The sequence below is a fragment of the Pempheris klunzingeri genome, chromosome 16 (assembly GCF_042242105.1).
Source record: "Pempheris klunzingeri isolate RE-2024b chromosome 16, fPemKlu1.hap1, whole genome shotgun sequence".
Classification (NCBI taxonomy): Eukaryota; Metazoa; Chordata; class Actinopteri; order Acropomatiformes; family Pempheridae; genus Pempheris; species Pempheris klunzingeri.
Window position 1 is genome coordinate 16515339 of NC_092027.1, and position 22399 is coordinate 16537737.

The 22399-nt window shown below is 41.7% G+C and overlaps 1 protein-coding gene across 1 annotated transcript in view; it reads right to left on the minus strand.

Moving 5' to 3' along the window:
* Positions 1-4392: 4392 nt before the first annotated feature.
* csmd2 (CUB and Sushi multiple domains 2) overlaps positions 4393-22399 on the minus strand; it is a 218311-nt gene continuing 200304 nt past the window's right edge. The window contains exons 58-71 of the mRNA XM_070847122.1: positions 21753-21935; positions 18327-18503; positions 16445-16624; positions 16118-16291; positions 15749-15922; positions 13744-13817; positions 12578-12689; positions 12106-12285; positions 10404-10469; positions 9909-10070; positions 8436-8548; positions 7746-7833; positions 4733-4865; positions 4393-4552 (exon numbers count right to left, since the gene is read on the minus strand). Of these exons, the coding sequence (XP_070703223.1) occupies positions 4393-4552; positions 4733-4865; positions 7746-7833; positions 8436-8548; positions 9909-10070; positions 10404-10469; positions 12106-12285; positions 12578-12689; positions 13744-13817; positions 15749-15922; positions 16118-16291; positions 16445-16624; positions 18327-18503; positions 21753-21935 (1976 nt within the window). The remainder of the gene's footprint in view (positions 4553-4732; positions 4866-7745; positions 7834-8435; positions 8549-9908; positions 10071-10403; positions 10470-12105; positions 12286-12577; positions 12690-13743; positions 13818-15748; positions 15923-16117; positions 16292-16444; positions 16625-18326; positions 18504-21752; positions 21936-22399) is intronic.

Genomic DNA, 22399 nt, shown 5'->3' on the forward strand with positions numbered 1-22399 from the left:
CAAGATCCTAACAAGCTCAGTTTTTCCTCTAAGATCAAAAACACAGTTGCTCTCTCAGTTTCTTCAGTAGGTGTGAGTGCGTGTGTCTAGGTTACACAGGCAGAGATGATGACAGGGACTGAAAAAAGAGCTCTAATTTCATATCTGGCATAAAAACATTATAATCCCCCCAATCTCAGTGAAGACATTACTATATTTGGAGTTCCTGAACACAAAAATAGAGCCACCCAATCTGGTTCATCGTATCGTGCGGCTGTACCAAGGCACTGTAATTAGCATAAAGTGCTTGTTGGAGACTGGAGGAGGTAAAAAAAAAACAAAAAAAACAAAAAAACATGGAAAAGGTATGAGTCTGGCCCTTAAAAAGCAATTCTGAATTTCTTGAGACTGAGCCCTTGTTGGTAAAAACAATCAAAGCTGTGTGAGCTTCTGTAAAATGTTTGTTCAAATCTGCTGTCTAAATCTAGTCAAATTGATTCAGTCGCATCTAAGGAGTGGGGGCATTATGTCCTATTGTACTAGTAATAACAATTAATACTCAACACAGCTTAATAAAGATTTGCGCAGTGTGTTAAACATTTCCATGAGAGGAATGAATGGAGGGCAAATACCACTTCAAATTGGCCTTAACAGAAACTAACTGGAATGTAATGAAGCTATCGACTCTGCTAATACATTTGGAGCAATTTCGGAATAAAAATAAATGAAATGCACAATGCAACAGCCGCACAAAACTATGAGAACTGAGTACCAATGTCTTCAAGATAATGTCAGTGCAACTGCTCCTCTCCCTGTGAAATCTCTGGGGTAATTCAATCGTTTCCTTTTCCATCAATTCACGACCAGAGCAGGCAAGGGGCAATATTCTATCTGTACTCTAGAGATAAGCGAGGGCTTTAAAAGTAATAAAATTGTAAAAGCAATTACCGACCCACGGAGAAACTGATTGAAGGAACAATACAGTGATTGGTTTCAAAGGCCTGGATTTCTGAGGGAAATTATGTAGCCTACTGTAGGTGACTTTAAAGACTTCATTTAAAAAACCTGTTGGTGTGGCGGCTGATTTTGACTGTGAACGCCACTTTGCTGCGTTACTATATATCATGTATACGCTAATGTACCAAAACAAATCCTTACAAGGCAACTTTTCTTTAGTTCTAACACTAAAAAGAAAGATGCCAAAGAGTGCATGGTAAAAAAGGAAGTATGGGTGTTTCAGTCCATTTTGTGGAAGTCAAACATCACACAATTGAGGATCTGTCCTGTCGGTGATCATGGTGAGATGAATTCAGGATTCGATATGGGTTTGACGCTGAAGCAAGACTAAATTAAAGCAAATTGCATGTAATGGCTCAATTTGCTGCAGGGACATTTGAGCACTATCCCCTCCCCCCCAACTCAGCATCCATAGGATACACAGGTTATGTGGATAGTAGTGGTAAATAGCTGGGAGCAGAGTGTTTGAGATCCAGTGGGTTTCCGTCTTTTGACTCCACACCTCATACATGTTTTACACACACGCACGCATGCACACACACACACATGCACACACACACACATGCACACGCACACACATGCACACGCACATACACACAATAGGGGTCACAAAAGCACTGATGTTTTGAATTCTCTCTTTTCACCAGACCTGTCATTCACTAGTCAAGGTAAGTTCCTGCTGTTATATTTGATAACAGTTCCCTTCCCCTGTCGCACTTTCAAAACAACATTTTCTGTAAATGGCTCCCCAGTTGCCATGAATTTAAGGAGCGTTAGTGTTAGAGGCGTAAACACGTTTTTCCATATCATATTTATCATTTCCAATTTAATGCATGGGAGAAATCAGCAAGCCAGCAAGTCCCCTGCTGTCACGGCTCTGAGGAAGCCTTCTGCAACATTTTCGTGACGAGTTAAGACAAAACAAAGCGGCGCTACTCTTTTTCAAAAGGACGGAGCCGTGAGATGTTAACTTGGAGGAAAAGACCTGAATGTAAGCCAGGGGGAACAGATCACTGACTCATCCATTCTTCAGACTCAAGCGCCTTCAGTTGAACAATTTGAGGGAGTTCAAACATGACCACACTTTGATCTTTGTTTTCCTGAGGCCAAGTGTAGGGAGCTCATACTGCATCTTGATCTCGGAGAAAATAAAGTAAGCACCACCTTCAAGCTGTAGAAGCATGCGAGGGTGGATACGGGTTTAAAAAGAAAGTCAAAAGTGAGGGATTTGACATCAGACTTGCAGTCTTTCCAAAGAGAATGTGCCACTGATTGCTCTGTAACTTGGTGCTACAGCTTTGTTCTGATTTTTAGAAATGAATTGGAAAAAAAAAGTGGTCCCAATGCGTTTATATATCCATGGAAATATACTTGCATCGCAGTTGCCATCCCTTCTTTGATGCAGCCAATGTCGTTGTCTCAAGTGCCTCAGTGTGACAGAGGCCGCTGCTTGTGTCAAGCAAATCTGACGGTATCGCTTCCTGTTCAACATATCATTTCGGTGCATCAGTTAGAGAGGTGGCTTTTCGCAATCCACACTTTCTTTTCAGTCCCTCTCAGACATAAAAATGCAAAGTGATCGCACATGAATCCCTACAAACAGAGAAAGCGGATGGAGGTTGGAAGTAGAGACTGACTCTGCCTTTAGTTGTAGTTTCCTCGGTGGATCTATACATTGTCAGTGTTTTTTTTGGGAAGCCTTGTCCAGAGCATCCATTATAGTAATAACCTCAAACCCATCGATCTGAATTTCTTAAAATAACATAAAATAGAATAAAATAAGTTTTAGCAAATTATGTCATGTGTTTGGTGGAATCTCTGGGGCCAAAACAGAGGGGAGATATTTTCGGTAGATTGCAGATGCAGCCACCAAAAATGTGTGCAGGAATACACGCACATGCACGCTTCTCTCTATCTCTCACTCACATATACACACTAAATTGGCTCTACACCCACACTAAGTGCTTTTTTCAGCAGCCCTAGCTACCCTTTCACCTTCTCCTCTGGACACAGCTGCCTCAGCAAGCAGAATTTCATCCCTGCTTCAAAAAAAGAAAACACCTGAGTCAAGCTCAGAAAGTAATGATAGAATGCGTGTCTCCAACATGGCCTTCAAAACGTACTGAATTTTTAATTCATCCTCGGCCGGAGACTGGGGGCCTCCAATGAAACCTTTCAACAGCCTCAGGAGCAGACCGTTGGGGAAAACACAGGGTTCCCAATTACTCATCACAGAAAGCAAGCAGCGTAGAATAAGAGACCAAAAAAGAAAAAAAAACAGAAAGCAAATGGAAAACAGAGAGAGGAGTGAATCAAAACAGTCCAGAGTGTCTCTCTTTGACTCACACAGCCAACGCGAGACTGTCCGCCGTACAGTTCACTTGCGAGAGAGATCTCTCTTAGCTACAGGTCAATTTCTTGACTTAAAGTTGACCGTAAAATTCCCTTTGGGTTTAGGCGGGGGCGGTGAGAAAAGTCATCACAGCTTTGCTTCCAGCATCACTCCTGCCGGCTGCAGTTTCAGGTGGAAGCTTTCCTCAAAAAATGGAAAATGATCAAGAAACCATGTGAATTTACAAAAAGCATTTTGTTGTTGGCATTTGTTAGTCATTGCTATCTTCACATGGTTTCTCTTTTTTTCCCTCGTCTCCCCGCGGGTAAGAGCCATTGCCACTAGTGATGTTTCTTGAATGTATTTCAGCGAATAAAATTATCTTTGTCTTGCCCTCTTCTCAACGAACTATGGATGTCCTCTGCTGGCAGGCAGGCGAGGATGTGGTGCACTTCTCCTCCCCTTACTATGTCAAGGGTGATGGCATGAATGTAAGAAGTGAGTAGGCAAAGGATCAGACAAGACAGGAGAGGAGAAAATACACACAGAAAACCAAGCAAAAAAGAAAGATGGTTAGAGGGAGATAAACAAAGAAGAAAAGATAAACAATAAACAAATGAATAGATATGAAGTTGAGGGAAATTAAAGAAAAGAGACAATTAGAGAAAAGTGTTAATGTAATATTCTCATTCTTGCTAAATTGAAAATTACACATATCTTTTTCAATAAAGTATAAACAAACCAAATTAATTTAGTTAATAAAAGAGATACAGATCAAAGGAAATGCAAGTAAAAAAAATTCAATTACAGATTTTTCTATCCTCAGAAAACTCTAGAGGGACAGTGTTAACGGTTTAGTTTGAAACTGGATGCTGAGAATCTGTCTTGTTGCTTCAGCAGTTTTGTTGCCTTGGATGTGTGATTAGCTCAAGCCAGCCACAAGGTGACAACTTCATCTACTTTCAGAGAAATGTGGATCCAAGGATGCCCAAAGTCCTGACTTCATCATAAAGCAAGATGACCTGGTGGCCTTTGCTGATTCTTACCTCTGGAGGAAGCGGTTGCTATACAGCTGTGCACACTGTGCTGACTGTGAACTCTGTCTCATTGGCCATGATGTCAGTGGGCTGGATGTTGCGGTCGTACATGGGGTTCTCAAATGTAGCTCGTCCGTTAGTGTTCTCATGGCCCACGTAACCATTGAAGGGGACTTTGGGTCTTCTTCTGAAATAAAGTGAATGTAACAAACAATGACATCAGTTCACACTAGAGTTGGGCTTTACAGTATATCAAGTATACAGCATCGACTTGTGTCCTCGAACAGAACCATATACGGGCCAAAGTAATGGTATAATGTTGCTTGCAGAAGATGAGTACTGCGAAACACACTGTGGTGAATCTTACCTGTGTTTGTAGAGGTACAGAGCGAAGCCTGCAATGATCATGGCTATAAAAGGCACTAGGATGGCTGCCGCCACTGAGCTGCTGTTGGACGCAAAGTTGTAGCCTGTGTTGTCTCTGCTGGGATCTAAACTCTCTGGAGGAAAAAGAGATGAGACATTGAGCCCATGTTCTAGCATCACTTTAGCACAATATGACCTCAGCAGCTGACATTATAATCAAATCCTATAAATAAAAATTAAAAGACACGGAAGGGATCCTCCTCATCTCCTCATCAACAGTATAAGGCAAATAACACAAAAACAGAGAAATTAAAGGAATGAAGACGACTGGAAGGAGGACTGAGCAAACAAATTACTTAAGTTTATTTTAATGCTTTTTTTCTCTTTTCCATCCGTGGATTATCAAATTCCATTATCCTAACAATGACTATAAATTACAGACATCAATGGCTGACAGCTATTAAGCCATTTCAGACCCGCTGAGTAATTTATGGAGGTGTGTGCCTGCAACAGCAACAGTGGAGTAGTGACAGCCCACCTGTTGGCCACAGAATGCCAAAAAGGCTCCAATAAAGGACGAGTGACAAACAAGAAGGAATTCAATTAGTAGGTTCTGTGGTGTTGGTGCCAATCAACCCCCTACTCCATGAACACGAGCGCACAAACATATGTACTCGCAGTTACACCACCACAGACTAAAACAAACCTTGACAAATTCAGTAGGATAGTTAACAAGATATCCAACCCACCTTTCAGAATTGCACCCATTCTTCTAATACACACTTGAACATATGTACACATTAATGCCCTGGCACTGGCCCCAGTCCTCTGTATTAATAAAGGACTGTTTGCTCAATCCGTGCTGTGGCACAGTGGTGGAGGTGGGGGGGAGGTTTCTGCACCTGCTGTTCAACCACCTCTCTCATTACAGTAGATTCTCATATCCACTTTCGTTATGTTCACACAACTTTCAAACAGCTTTAGACTATTCTGGAGGGGATCATGCGGCTTTATTATGTGAAAGTGTGTGTGTGTGTGTATCTGCGTGTCTGCAGCTAATCTCACAAACTACTGGACCCAGCAGCCTAATATTTTCTCTGTATATGTATCTGCCTGTATGCTCAATGACCTCTTGAAGTTGTGGTGATTCACAATTTTTAAAAATCTATGTTATTGACTTCTCTGTTACCGTCACTGACTGCTGACTCCTTACTCCTCTAAAAGACCAGCGCGTAGGGTTTGTTAGCATGCAGCGGTGAAGTTACAGATTGCAACCAACTGAATGCCCCTCACCTGACATGTCCCCCATGAGAGACTACGGTGGCCTTTAGGTAAATAGTAAGTATGGTACCATCTCAAAATCTGGAATTTCAACCTTCTCAAAACACAAAATGGTTTGCCATCACCAGTAACCCTTTATTCCCTTATTCTTTGTCTTCCGACCGCCACATTCATGCCACCAAAAGTCAAGCTGGCACCTGATCATAAAAACTTGAAAGGCTCTCGGCATGTCTGTTCTGACATCTGGCTATTATAGAAACATGGTGTTGCACCATGTGAACTGCATGGAAGAGGACCAGCTCTCTATGTAGATCGAGCCGCACTCTAATTACTCTCCTAGTTTTAACTGACTTTAGTAAGGCCTCACTCAGAAATGACAATTTTCTCAGCTTTCCTTCATGTATAGCATCTCAACCTGAAAACGGTGTGCCACAGGCACTTAGTGACAGGTTAATGCTGTCAGGACTACATGAAAAATTACATTTTTTAATTAACTGCGACTGATGGCGGATGAAGAGCTTAGCACTGGGAGAACACATGATTCAATGTATATCAGATTACTTCGCAATCTTGTGTGTCCACTCAGGAGTGAGATGAAGTCAATCTTTTGGGGCTTAATAGAAAAACTTGAAATTGATGATGAAGATGGAGAAGATGTGATGTTTACCGACCAAAACTTTTTTCTATCTCTCTGTACATGATGCCATTTTTTTCAGTGATTTGCAGTTAGACATAGATGAATGAACGTGTTTTCTCTGTTCACACATACCAGGGAGCTTTTTGACTGGACTGTAACAGTGGGTGGCAGTAGTAAGCCAGTGTTCTCAAATGGAAAAAGAAAATAGAATATTCACCACCCTTTTTTCAATCCTTAAGCGTTAAGGGTCAAAATTCCAGCATCTGTTTAAAATGCACATCATCATGGGTGCAGTAGGAACCTTACATACTCCATGTTTCTTTCATGTGTGCCCTATTTAGTTCACACAGAAGAGTGGGGAGTTTTTGCAGCTGCAGGTGCATCAAACAATGAAGAAAATGGGGGAAAACACAATCCCACAAACACAAAACTGCTTGACTGCAAGCAGCCATTCTGATCCCATGGAGAGAGGATATGAGGAATTGCTGTACACAAACTGTTGCAAAAATGTCTGGGATTTCTGGGTCACAAAAATGAAGCAGAATATAGCCCCAGCTTTTTGAAAAAAAAAAAAAAAAAAAGAAGTTCCTCAACTATGACAGCATAGCTGAAGTCGCTGAACGAACCAAAAGAATAACAGGCAGGAAAAAGTGGCTGATATTTACTGTATCAAAACTGCGAGATGTGATATGGCAGAAACTCCACAGGCATCAACATAGTACCCGCAAACTCCCGAAGGAAAGATTTTGTGCTGCCGTGTTGTGTGCGAGTGTACTGTGTACGCCTGTGGATGTCATTTTCAGACTATTAATCATGTTTGTGAACTGTGTTTGCCTTTTTGTGCTGGATAAAAGTGTCTTCACATTTGTAAAAGTAAATAAATGATAACTCCTGTACAGCAAACTGCATACTGTGAGAGTACTTGCAGCTTAGCTTAAGAATAAGGTTCCTTAAGCAATCAAGCTATTTGTGAAATTCAAGTGAAAGATTTCTGTGATTGAAATCCAAGTAGGAAAAAAAACACAGAATTACAGTCTTCCCCACAGGAGGCTGCCCGGTCACCGTAGTTTCTATACCAAGTGGTCAGCTCACTCACCCAGTCTCTGGAGACCAAATTGGCCAAAGCCTTTTCCTCTGACAAATCCCTGGTACACAAAGGAGTTGGATGAAGAGATGTATGACACCTAGGGGGAGAGAGAGAGAGGAATGGAAGACAGACACTTTATGTGTCACATCCAGGCTTTACAAAGGAGCGTATCATCAAAGTGTCAGCAGCTGGTGCACGCAGAAAATGAAATATCATGTCACAGGAACTGAGAGGCGCTCTTATAGCTGACATTTAATATGACGTTTTTCTGCTCAAGAGCACAAACATAAACACACACAGCCATGCTGCACACATGCACACGTTACACATGAGGAACACGCCACTCTGTACAACATGATTGTACATGCACATAAAACCACACACGCATGTACCGTGACCTGCTTTTTTAATTATATCTGGAGAGTGCATGTGCATCAGAGGTGCCTGGGGTTGGGGAATAATATGGGAGGGGGGAGTGGAGGGGTTCTGTTGAGTCCTGATTACCAGGCAATGATTTAACTGACATTTTAATTAAAGAGAAAACTCTAGGTGGGCCTTCCATCTCCCAAGAGTGACAAGGTTAGTGTGTATGTGTGCCCATGCATATTTCTCAATAACGGTTTGTGTGTGTGATGTAACACCTTTGCAGTTACAAAAGAGAGGTGCAGGTATTGGATTTGACCCTGCACTTGCACTTACATGTCCATCTAGGGCCCAATTGTCTATTTTGAACTTGTTGACAAAGATCTCCACGGGGCCTCTGATCTGGTGGACCTGTAGCAGCAGCTGAGCTTCCTCCCTCTTATATGTACCTAGATGAAAAAAAGGGTTTGCAGTTATTTTGGAGCAACAGCCACACTTAGACCAAGTGAAAAGCATTATGTGATATAGATATGTTACTAGATCATTGCATCCACCCCTCCAACAATATTGTGCTGACCCTTTCATTGGTGTCTGGCAGCCATTGTTTGTTAGCTAAGACAGAAAGTCTTGACTGAAGCTCAAATATCAAACTTTAATTTTAGCAACAACATATGCATTGAAATTTCAGCCCACATCAGGAAGATTGTGCTTATTTACTAGTTTAGTTGTACATAAATACAAATCTGTGAGCTAATATTGTATTTCACATTGTGGCTTCCTCATGTTTGCTGACTTTTGTGATAAACTCTGGAAAAATTTTAAAAACAAAACAGCGTTTCAGTCCAGGTAAGAGGAGGACAGACTACAGGTGTGTGCACATATTGCCAGGACAGGTGGTGCAGGTCATCCACCGGTCTGATCGGCAGGTTGATTCCCGGCTCCTCCAGTCAGTGTGTTAAAGATTCCTTGAGCAAGAAACTGAACCCCAAATTGTTCCTGAGGCACACCTTCAGTGTGGGAGTGTGTGTGAATGACACACTAGTTTCCTCCTCATGGTAGGGTTGGAAAAATCCCATCAGTGTGATGGACACTTTGAGTAGTAGATAGTACTGGAAACACACTAAACGAGTACAGTACATTCACCATATGGCTGAAAATGAACATTTTTGTATCAAACCAACAATGTGTAAGTCACTCTATTACGTTTATTTGAGTTTATTAAGTCTGTTAAGTCTATTTAGTCAGGCTAAAAGATAGCATTTGCATTTTTTTTTTTATTTGTAAGGCACAATAATAACAGAAAGTTAGGAAGGGCCAGACTGTTTATTTGAGACCTTTGCTGTATTCATAAAAATTTGGTTTGCGAGAATTTGGTGCGAAGATTTGCTTAGAATGACTTCACAATAACATAATGTAATTTGTCTATTGTGCAAACACAAAAAGTCTGAATCAGCAACATGACTTTCAGCGTAAGTGTGGCAATTTGTAGCTGTAGAAACACATTTGAACTACACTGTGATGAAGATTGATAGCATCCAGGTAGAGAGGAGTGAAGGGTCCAAGCTGTTACAGATGCAAATTTGTGTCTTGATGGCCGCAGCTGCAGTGTAATTATGCCACGGGGAAAAAACTTAAAACGTCTGCTGTTCAGTAATGGCAGCAATGATCTTCTCCATGCAGGGAACACGCTGTTTTCTTTCTCCTTGTCCTCATTTGAATATATCCAAAAAACGTCAGTTTGGATAAAGCTCAACGCAGAGGGGTCTCAGGTATGAGAATAAAGTTATAATGGTGTGTATGTGTACCAACCGGCCAGTTTGAGTTCCACTCCGCTGTGGTCGATGAGCGTCCCGTTAACCCGGTTGCTAAAGGGTTCAAAGGCAGTGATGCTGAGCATAGCCGGCTGCTTCTTCCCCAGGTACTCATAGGATCCCCTCCACAGAGAATTTTTAGCAAATACACCGCCAGGGACTGAAAGACGCAAAGGTAAAGAAAAAGTTTTTGTCAATATGAAAGTGAGATGTGCCAGGTGACTTCACTGGTCAGTATACCTTCAAGCTGGAGAGGAGGCGGCCAGTGAAATCAAATGACAGGGTGTGAGTTAGCAGGGGTGAGAGCGAAACATAAGAGAGGATTTATCATTGTGATATATATTGTAATTGGGACACCAGTACATCAAAGCAACGCAAAATATGAAGAATAAAACCCACAACTTATTGAGATTCACACTGAGAACCACTAACATAATAGAAACCAGACCCAGACAATATTTGCAACAAATATGGCCTGAAGGACATGTCATACCTGGTAATTTGGAGGGTGGCTCCTGCACTGTCCCCACTGGGCTCTTACCACTTGGGCGATTATCAGCTGAAGAAAAATGATTAACAAGTTTAATCCTGTAAACAGGTACACTGTGTGCCCTGTGAAGTGAAAATAAAAGATCCAATTTTCTATTTAATCACAACACCTCCGAGGTAATTGCAGTAAGAGGATGTCACCATCAGCACTTCTTGTCTACCTCCACAACTAATAACCCCTGTGGTGGCCAGAGTGAGGGCTGTCTGATACAGGACTTGACTCATGCGTCAAAGGGCAGCCCGGTTGTCCCTGTGGGACTGCAGCTAAGTCGGAGACACAGTTTCGCTGCTTCAGGGGAAGCACTTTAATAATGCCTTACTGCTCACACGGGGCCGCAGGACTACACCAAAGTAGTAAACATACACCCACACAGGCAAACAGAGCGAAGAGGGCTTTACACGTAACAGCAAACAAAGACAGGTATACTGATGGTGGTTTATGAGCACATCACCTCGGATAGATGTATACAGACACAAACAAACACACATGTACAAATAGTCCCACAGCCTTGCACTTTATTAGCTGCCAGTCTTTTGAGCTGCCCTTCCATCACAGCGCCCACAGGCGCTGTTAATATCCTGTGTGTGCTAAGGCCAGTTCTCTCCCTTTCCTTCACTCTTAATGGCATGGCCTTAAAAGTAGCCATCACCCTCTATATTTCAGCCATGGCCTGGCATGGAATCAATCACAAGGATATCCCTCTGTACTACGTCTTTCTCTTTAAGCCATTAGCATTTGTCTATCCTTGATAATTGTGTGTCGATGACTATTTTTTTACTATATGTATCTAGGCCAATGCTTGGGGGTGTCTTAATGACAGTCTATTTGTCTGCTAGACATTGTTAACACTGCCTCACCATTTATAAGGGGTACTTCTGCGACCTAATCAATGGGATGCATGGGCCTAATCAGGTTTTGCACCCTTGTTAATGTTTCAAAGGTTGAGTGTGTGTGTTTGTGTGCGTGTAATTGTGTAATGGATGGGCCATCCTACCCTGGCATGTGTCTGAGAATAAGCAAGCGTTAACAAGAGCTATTCATCAACATTAGCTAAACCAAGTTCCCAACCTGAATCACCACCGAAACCCACGCCAGTCCAGACCCCAGTGATTTCAATAAAAACTGCTGACAGAAACTGCACATTACAAATATGGGGTGAAGTGTTTTAAGTGTAAATTGGGTGGTGGTGTAGACACATCTGTAGATACAGGTCAGGGTTCCCAAGAGCAGGCTGAACCATTACATTCATTCATTCCTGTCTATGTCCATTAAGCTACTAAACATGTAACATAGGCAAACTACTGTATATGTGTGTGTGCAAACTGTGTATGTGTATGGAGGCCATGTGTTGTTAAGATGTAGAGACTGTTACTTTTTCCATACAGTATGTTTGATTCTATCTTATGTAGAAGAGTCCAAACCAACATTAAAGGATATCTTATCTATCTTGTGCATGTTTGTGTCTCTATGCATATGACCAGTAGGTCGAATGCAGACGTGTCGGTATTCACTCTAGTCATGTAAGTAATATTGTTCATTTGCAGCAGCTACAACAAAAAGGATGCACGTGTGCCTTTGTGTTTACATACTGAATAATAGTATTTCTCCAGGTTCCCTTACGGATGTAACGTAACCATATTCATACCTGCACAGAGAGGTGGTTTCCCTGTCCAGCTCCCATCGGACCTGCAGGTCCTGTGCTCTGATCCTCCGGCCAAGTAGAAGCCAGGCTGACATGTATAGATCAGCGTGTAGCCAAGGGATGGCAGTTCAATGGCTCTCACATCAGACTGGGCTGGCAGCTCTGGCTGGCTGCAATGGTGGGCTGGAGAGAGCGAGTTAGAGAAAACGAGAGGAAAGGAGAAGGATTAAAGAGACCACAGAAGAAGCGGGTGGGATTTTAGAGAAAAGGGTGGGGATGAAGAGATGAGCAGGGTGAGGAATCAGAGGAGCAACAGATACGAAACAAACCATATAGTGGGAGAGAAGAGTACATGAACATACTCTATATGGGATATGTAGGCATCACAATTCGAGTGATGCAAACTTTTGCCCAAGGTTAGGCTTTCCAACATGACTATATGTGTTTTGTTGCAATATGAGCAGCCTGTACTCACCAATGCACTCAGGTTGAAAACCACTCCAAGTGAGGTTGGGCAGACAAGTGCGAGAAATTGAGCCCTGAAGTAAGTAGCCCTTTCTACAGCTGAAGAACACAGTGCTGCTGATCTGTAAAGAGGAGGCAGATGAGCATGTGAGGACGAGGACTGGACAGTGAACATACGTGGTACACAACAGCAAGCAGATTTTGCAAAAATATGTGGCAGCTTTTAAATCAAACTGTTAAAAATCAATTTTGTTCGTCCAAAAAGTCGATGTTTTTATTTAAAATGAAAATGCATATATTAACTTAGTTTTCATTCTCTTGAAATTGTAACTCTGCGATTATTACATTGTCAGAGAGGTGAAAATGAATTACTGTATGTGAACAATGAATATTTCTGACATCACTTATTAAATCATTATGAATCATCATATTTAATGAAGATGGTGAGATATAATTATTTCATATTATGTAGGGGGAAAATTAGTTTTTTTTCAAACTTGGATTTGAAACAGTAATTTGAAATTGGCTTATAATAATAGGGAAGAAATAATACTATTTTAATCTATATTTCTGTGGCCATTCAGAGTAAATGACAAGTCTATCATGGAATGGTTCCTTTTCAAGAGAGGGCATTCTGTAAAGAAATAACTTCATAAATGAATGCAGAAGAGGGGCAAATTATAATCATTTGTGTGTGTGTGTGTGTGCGTGCGTGTGTGTGTGTGTGTGTGTGTGTGTGTGTGGTGGGGGGGCTGTGTTGGGGACTGGAGCACACTGAGTGATTTGCATCCCTTAATCGTGCAGAGAGGTTTGCGCAATTAAGGGCTGCAAATCAATCTGTGTGCTCCAGTCACTTTGTTTCTGTTGGGATTTTGCTGTCCTCAAACTGAGAAGCATGCAGAGAACCCTGTTTCAACATTATTAACATGCTTTACGGTGTCAGAAGAAAGATGGTTCTGAGCCGAGGTAGTCATTGACTCAGCCTTGCAGTCCAGACTGTGGCTAAATGTAAAGTACTGTAAGCAAGCAAGAAAACAAAAAACAAAAACCTATACAGGCTTTTTTTTTTTTTAATCTTATGTGCACCTACAAAATGAATAGCATACTAAAAGGTTACAAACCATTTTTTGACACAATACATGAATTCAGTTTCCTGGCATGATTACATATTCATACCTGATAGCCTTGACTGTTGTTCTGATTTCCAAAGAGAGGAGTGCCAGGGTCTCCACAGGTAGTGTGAGTGGGATCTTAAACACACACACACACACACACACACACACACACACACACACACACACACACACACACACACACACACACCAACTCAATGATAACCACTCTCATGTTAAAGCAAGTCACATTTTAATAACAACAAATATTACACAGACCTCGTATAGAATACTGACTGTAGGAGTGAAAGCCATAGGTTATTGAATGCAGTCAACCACACATAAATGAACACAAAATTAGTGAGCTAAACCCCTCTGTATCCTCACTCAGAGCAGCTTAGAGCAGAGAGAAAAACATTTTGCAACAATATGTTTCATTACATAGTTTTACTCACTACAACAGATCCATTAGATTGATCACCTCCTAAGTTATGGTGCTGGCCTTTAACCTTTTCTCTAACCATCCAGGTACAACTAGACGGGTCCGGGGGTATGCTCCTCCAGTTTTTAAGTTTAAAATTGAAAAAGCTTGAAAAAGCTTGCACATGACGAAATAAGATGACAAACAGTATGTTGGAAATTCACCAACTAACAGTTATTTTATTATCTATTATTATTGCAGTCTTCTGCTGCATTTTGTATCACATGTATGTATCACAATACACAATATACTGTAATTTGTACTCTGAACTGATGTCTGACTCTACAACCTTCTGCCATTAAGCCGTTAGCGTTTCAAGGGCTTTTCTTCTTCAAATGCAACTCTCTTGCTCTCCTCTGTGCCTTTTGTATATATATAGTCAATCTGAAAGGATAACACAAAGCCACAGTTAACCGTTTCCGCTTCAGCTTCCAGACTGTGATCGGGAAGCACAGTGCAGACTTTGTTTTGCCTCCATGGCCGAAGTTGAGGCTCACCTCGGGTTTAACCTCCCTCACTTTATCCAGCAGCTGGGACATGGGGACTGTCTATGGTCCTAGGGAGCTGCAGCATTTATTCAGAGACCTAATCAGTACATTTAGACTACTAGTACTACACAACTGTATTATTAATTTCACCTACACCACGCTCCACCACTCACTCGCTATGCTTGCACTGCGCACGGAGCAATTGCTTGTGAAAGCTCACAAAACCATTTCTAACACTGGACTGCAATTCACTTGATTGTGGAATCTAAAGAGCAAAACAAAAGTCTGAAGTTTAATACTGGGGGCAGTTTCACAGAAGCATTTTGCCAAAATTGCACATGAAGTTGTGAGCCCTAAAGGGGTGCAGCATTCTCTTTGATATGTGAAATACAGACCTAAATAATACATTTTTCACAGGAGACATTTTAACTTATCATAGCAGGAAAAGCACAGGTGTTTGTAATAACATTAACAATCTCAGTAAGCCGTGACAGTGAGCAGGCATGCACGACGCCAGAACCCTGAAACTCAAGCAACTAAATGGAATTCAGCCATCATTATTATTATATACAGATTATTCAAACCTGTACTTTTCCTATTTTGGCAAGTAAAAATGTTGTCTTTGTAAAAAGGTTTATTGACCTGATCCTGTGAACCACTGCCGGCATTTTGTTTCTCCACAGTTTCTCCACGTTATGTCTTTATGTCCTAAAGGTTTGACTGAACCAACACTTATTCTGAAATAGGTAAAATAAAAGTTTTGGCTTGGTTTAATTAATTACACTCATCAAAGTGGAAAAACAGAATCCATTTAGCTTGTTAGCAATGTAAAATAGTTCTTGAACGAATTATTTTTTGGATGCAAAAGGCAATCAGGACGACAAGGGACAACATAAGGAAGGCAGGATGCAAGTCAGTCAAAGGGAGGTTTGTCTTACACTGATACTAGCGTTGATACTATCATGTGAAAGTGATGACATATAGTACTCAATGTTTTGATCTTATATAAAACAGACATAATATCATACCCCGACATGTATGTCATTATTTGGATGATTACATCAAAGATTTACACCTGTACTGTAAATGGAGAAGCTTACCTATACAAGAAGGCTGTGTGCCACTCCAGCTGCCATCATATTGACAGTATCTCCTGATAGAGCCCACCAGGACAAGGGGAGGGTAACAGGAGAAGGAGACAGAGGAGAGATAGGTGAATCCTCTGTCCTCCCTCCTCCCCTGGGCTGGCATCCCTGGGTCTCCACAGAACACAGCTGCAAAGACGCAATTGAAAAAAGAGAAACACAGGAATATGAGGTGACCCTCTAATTTAATATTATGTTCTCCAAGGGGGGTGAAATGTCACACAAGGAACGTGCATGCTATACAGTATATACCTGGGAGAGAGAAATGTCAGCGATACCAGTGACATGTAATGTAATTAGGCATTCCAGTGTGGTGCCACTTACGGAAGCACTGGGGTTTCTCTCCACTCCAGTTGCCGTTGCCCTGACATGTTAACACAGTGGGCAGGGACAGCTGGTAACCTTGGTTACAGGAGTAGCTGATGCTAGAGCCCCAGATGAAGTCTGTACCTACAACCTGTCCATTAGGGATGGTAGGTGGTTGACCACATACTATCGCTGCAAGAAGACAAGGAGACATTACAGGACTTGATGAAGTCTGCATACTGGTTTAAACAATGTGATTTGTTCCAGTCAAAGTAAGTATTGATGTAACGTGTGATGCCATTGTGTAGGTTTATGTGAGCACCATAATGCCATCCACAACTCTACCTTTACAGAGAGGTTTGGTGCCATTCCAGGTGCGGTCCTTGGTGCAGATGAGAGTCGAGGCGCGGTCAGCATCCATGGTGAAACCAGGAGAGCACTGGAAACTGACTGTGTGGTTGTAAGTTAAATCATTGCCCAACCTCACCCCATTGGCTGGCACTCCAGGGTCACCACAGTTGATTACTGCAGAGACACAACAGGATAAAGAGGAAAGAACCATGAAATCAAAAGAAAAGTTGCTCCCTCATCATGTCTGAGCCATATTATTCCATGATTTAATCTGTTTAACATCTGACTGTACTCGGTAAAGCAGGAAATCAATATGACACACTTAGGATGAAATACAATTAAGTAAACAAACTATTAACAATCGCACACTAGATGGAGTTAATGAACTGTTATATGCACTTGACCCAAGCAGTTCACCTCACAAACAAAACTTAACAATCTAAAAAGCAACACAGTTGATGGGCCTTCACAGGTAATTAGCTTATTAATTTATGGGCAACCACTTTTAGATGATATATTTACCCTGTAAATATGCTTATTACTTACTATGCAACTCTTCAATCACCATCATCCACAATGTGACTTCTTGCGTTTCATATGAAGGAAACTATCCTTGTACTTTGATTGTCTCCAGCTTAAAGCTTTTAGGGGGCAGAGAGACTAAATCTTGTTATAAATCTTGTACAGTAGCTCCCTAAAGCTCCAAAATGAGCCACATTTCTCCTTGATTATACTTTTACATCCTGCGGGGAAAACAGAGTGATTGAGTAACAACAGTGAGAATTCCACTGTGTGACTCAGCAGCATCATAGCTCAGCTCTGTCGCCAGTGTCTATGATAGAAAATCCAGGGCACAGAAGGACAACATGCGCTAAGTTGCCTTGGGACAAAAAGGCATTATTAAATGCATATGACCAACAATCTGGTGAGAAATCCCAGAAGGGTGAGGGAACTGGGCCTTGTGGAGGTGTAGTGTCTTCCCTTAACTGAGCAAGCACTTACATTTCCCACTGGGCTGGTCAGATTGTGTATCTCAGACTGTGGACTCTGTGAGAATATCTACAGGGCTGAGATACAGTGAGATCATTTCTCTTCTTGCGTGACAATATTGTTACACTGTCACATGCAAACTGTCCACTTCTTTGGAACATGATACTGAGGGTGCTAAATAAATAAATAAAAGTGTAAAAAGTGTCTTACAGCTAAAATAGAGTGAGGAAACCACCAAAACTTCAACTTCTGGTAGCGACCATTAAAATCCCTTTTTGGCATAATTTTCATCAGGTCGCTTGAAATCATTCAAGCAAAAGTGCCCCTATTCAAAAACTAAAGGTGTTCCACCAAAGTGCCTCAGCATGTACCCTGTCATTCCTATGGACTACACAATTCTGAAATCCACAATGGTGCTGCTCAGAGTTTGTCCTCTCTATTCAGAAGAAATTTGTTCCCTTGGTGACCTCTATTGGCCAGGGTCTCTTGGTGCTGGACGGCATCCGTGCTGTCTATTGTGAGGCATGATGAACCTGTTTCCTCCTACTGAGCCAGGGATCCACGTGAGTTACCCATCACTGAAAAAATATCTGCCGTAACAAGCAGTAAGCATGACATCCGTGTTTTCCTGCATTTCTTACATAACATTGAATATCTTAGCCTTATATTACCTATTTAACCTGCTACTACTCACCAAATTGCAACATGTGAACTACTGTTCAAGTACAAAGACAGATGAGAGGCCAACAGGTAGATGACCCAGAAATGCATGACCCAGGGAAACAGAAAACTGGAGCATGCATTTCCTTTTTAACACGGACAAAAAGACAAGCACTACACCTAGACACTCCTCCTCTGTTCTTTCTCTGTGAAAGCTGCTAATTACCAGAGCACTCGGGCATGTTGCCGGTCCAGGTCCCATTAACAGTGCAGTGTCGGGTAAGTAGTCCAGTAGAGTAGTATCCCTCCCTGCAAGCGTAAGTAATGGATTTGGAAAAGGTTAGGCCATCGTGGATCAGGATCTGGGCATTCCGTGGAGTTCCCGGGTTCCCACAGGAGATCACTGAGAGAGAAAAAGAGACAGCAGCAGAAAAGGTTTAGGTAATATTCATTTACTTACTAACTCCTGACTGACCAGAGGAGGGAGTGTAAGTTAGTTATGTGTGTATGTGGTATGGATTGGGGAGATGGGGGGGGTTGAAATGTTTTCCCCACCCGTACTCTCTTCTAATCTCTCCTTTTTTCTACTCACTTGTCCATCTGTTTAACATGCCCACCTACCAACCTAAACTCTTCTGATTATGTTTTTGTCCCCAGCAATGAAGAAGTAAATATAACTACTAGTCTAGTGAACAAAAATCTTTGATATTTTCTGATTTTCCTAGAAGGCCAGTAACCACTGACTTATACTTTTATCCTGTTCTTCATATGTATTTTAGTAAGACTTTCTGTGTAACTACAACAAAATGCTTGTTGGTTTTAAACTACATTTCTTCTATACTGACATGCATTCCTCACTTCTCCTTTCTCTCTGTTCTTCATCCACCCACCCAACCACCACCCACATCATCTTCCCCTGCATCCTACATCATAAGTAACTTTGATGGACACATCCTTTGCTCTAAAAGTCTCTTGGTGTCTGTCCGGCCGCCAGCGATGGTTCTGTTCATTACGGTCTCCAGCTTGCCCCGGGCCCTCTAAGCCCCATGGGCTTCGCCCTCCCGTAATGACCAGATGTGGTCTGGCCCTTGATGTCTGTGCCAACTGAGAACAGGTGGGCAACCTCAGCTAGTGGGCATACCACACACCGGAGAGGGAGGGAGACAGAGTGAGGAAAGGGAGAGAGGTGGTGGCGGCGTGTGGAGAAGGCTTTGTGTGTGTGTGTGTGTGTGTGTGTGTGTATGTGTGTGTGGAGGGGTTGTTAAAAGCACAAGAAAAAACAGCCTGAGAGACTGGATGAAGCTTCTGGAAATAAAACACTGCATACAAGAACGAAGAAAGTACATGGCTGTGTGTTCACTGAGAGTAAGAAAAGGGCAGTGAAAAAGAAATATAACGTAACTGTAGATAAAACTTGCTGGCTTGAAGGTGGAAAACTGCAACTTCAAGTTTATGGATTGGTATTATTATTTTAGTGTTGCTAGGAGATGAGTAAAAACCCTCGGAAACAACACACAAAACCACACAGTATTAATAATTATAAAGTTGATATGAAACCCAATCCGAAAGAAAAAAGAAACTTCTGACTCGACAGGCAACAAACTTGATGCTGAAAAACTAGAGCTGCTGCAAGGATACTGTTTGGACAACCCATACATCCTGTTGAGATGAATTCATTTGATAATATAAATCAAGTTAAATCAAAATACTTAAACTTCAGTGTGCACAATATCACCTTTTCAGGTCATCCGAAACATCCTTTTTCTATGTTACTTTTGCTGCTGCATGCAAGATGTTTGACAGTAGAAAAAGAACTACAGTCTATAGTTTTTTCGTTCTTTGTATTGTCTTTGTCCTGTCTCAGCAATAATAATAGATAGTGTGGGGCCTTCTGACCCAGATCGATCGAACACACAGACACTACACATTCAGACAAACTACTTTTTCAGGTGTTGGCAGCAGAATGGATGCAATGTTGCACAATGATAGATTAAACGCCTTATGGTGTTTAATCAATAGAGAAACCATTCTCCCCATGTCCCCCATTCTCTTTTGCTCTGTCACAGGTTTACACTTTTGCAAACACACAGAAAACATGCAAATTTGTGATGCATCCTTCATTCGGTTTGCAAAGGCAGCAGCTAATTACACAACCAGTTACTGTTACAAGAGCATTAGCCACAATCTATGAGAGAAGGAAAGCTTAAAATGTGCAATTCAGTGATGGGTTCTGTTGAGATCAGTAAGCTCAGAAAACACATCAAAATGTAGAAATTATGAAATATAAATACTCATTAGCAAGGTAATCATATTCGAAAACATTCGCTAAGGCCACAATTTACTGCAATTGAGGAAAATTAGTTGGCTATCTATTACCTCTGAAATTATAATAAAAACCTATGTACACAAAGGTTTGTAAAACTAACGCAGTGAAAGTAATTACACAAACTTCTGAGGAGCGGAACAAAGAGTGGGAAAAAATTATACACAGAAGAAAAGCCAAAAGCTGAAAATTAAATGAAATATGTCTTATACATGTCCATACAGTATTAGAAGTTCAGTGAAAATTATATTCAACTTCAGTTACAGCCCAATCATAACTCTCCAGCTGGTACTTTTTATGTGTAACTATGGTCAGATATTGTGTTCATTCATTACTCCATCAAACCATTCATCCATTAATTTCCCACCAGGTTGCAGTGCTAGCAATTTAATCATGATTTTCCCCAGCGATGTCCTCCTGCTCCTCATAAGGAATCCCAGGGCGTTCCCGGGCCAGATGGGATATGTAATCCCTCTATAGTCTTCCGGGTCTACTCTGGGGTCTCCAGTTGGACGTGTCTAGAATACTTCAGCAATACATAGGGGAGAGCATCCTGATCCCACTCTTGAACAACTGCAACTGGCTGCTTTCAAAGGAGCAGCTGCTCTAAAGGCCTAAAGGCTTTTACTCACAGCCACAGGTTAGAGCCAGAACCTAAATTAACTGCTTCACCTTAGAGCTCAGCTTAGAGGCATCTTCACCAGAACTTTGTGAAAGCCATGCCAATCTGCCATTGATCGTATCCAACTCTCACCTCAAAAGACCCCAACATTTACACACTTCTTCACTTGGAGGAGCAACCCTGAGATTCTCTCATAAAAAGAAATGCTGATAACACACAGGGTTTGTGGAGTACAATACCCACTGTGAACATCCCTTGAACATCCTTGACTTGCCCCCAAGCGTCATGTGCATACTCAGCTCCCGTTCCGGTTATGTAATGACCGGATAGCCAGGAGTAATGATCTCAGAACCTCATATTCCCACAGATACTGCCAGCAGACATGTTGGTTTTGTCCAGGTACATGAAAAACATGTAGATTAGAGGTAGAACTCCCATGATCCCTAGAGTATCTGTGTGTGGGTGAAGGGATGAGGAAACTAGGCTGTAATCCATTTTTATTCCCCTGAATTCAAAGGCTGACAATTGGCCAGAGTCCCCTTCCTACGGCAGCACATTAGCAAAAACTTTCTGAGCAGTGCAATCCTACTATATAAATGGTACATTTGGATTTCCTTTCATAATGTTTGGTTCATCATCCCCTTTTAGAAGTCAAATTTGCCAGAGAGGGCAGAAAAACACACACACACACTGAAAGTATTTCTTACCATGACACTCAGGTTGGGTGCCGAGCCAGGTCCCATTGCTCAGGCAGCTTCTCTCTGGCGAACCCTTCAGCATATAGCCGGGCTCACAGCTAAAGCGGACAACAGTGCCCACTGTAAACTCTTCTCCCAGACGAATACCATGCACAGGAACACCCGGATCTCCGCACAGCCCGGCGGACTCGCCTGGAAGAAAAATAAGACAAGAAAATAACAATATTGCTCACATTTTTGACAGTATGAGACTATCGCTCATGTGGAGAATGCGAATTAGAAATATATTCTTCACATGAGAGATGTTTTCATTTTAAAACACTATAACAATTAGATTAGATTAGATTAGAACAGGAACACAAACCCCTTCTTCCATCCGACTGCTATCCAATAGGGAAATAAAATTCCCCTACCTCCCTAGGGAGTGACTAGTTTCCCAAATACATTTCATTACAGTTTCATTATATCTATTTGTTCAACATGCAGAAAATGTGCAATACAATGTGATTTTTCATTTCACTGACCTGACATATATTTTGCGCCTTGCATCATAATTCCACGTCCTCCATTCAAAACAATCACTGAGCGTTTAGTAATGCTGTGTACTGCTCTCGCTACTCATTTTACAAGGCGCTGGTCAACATCATTTCAGTAGT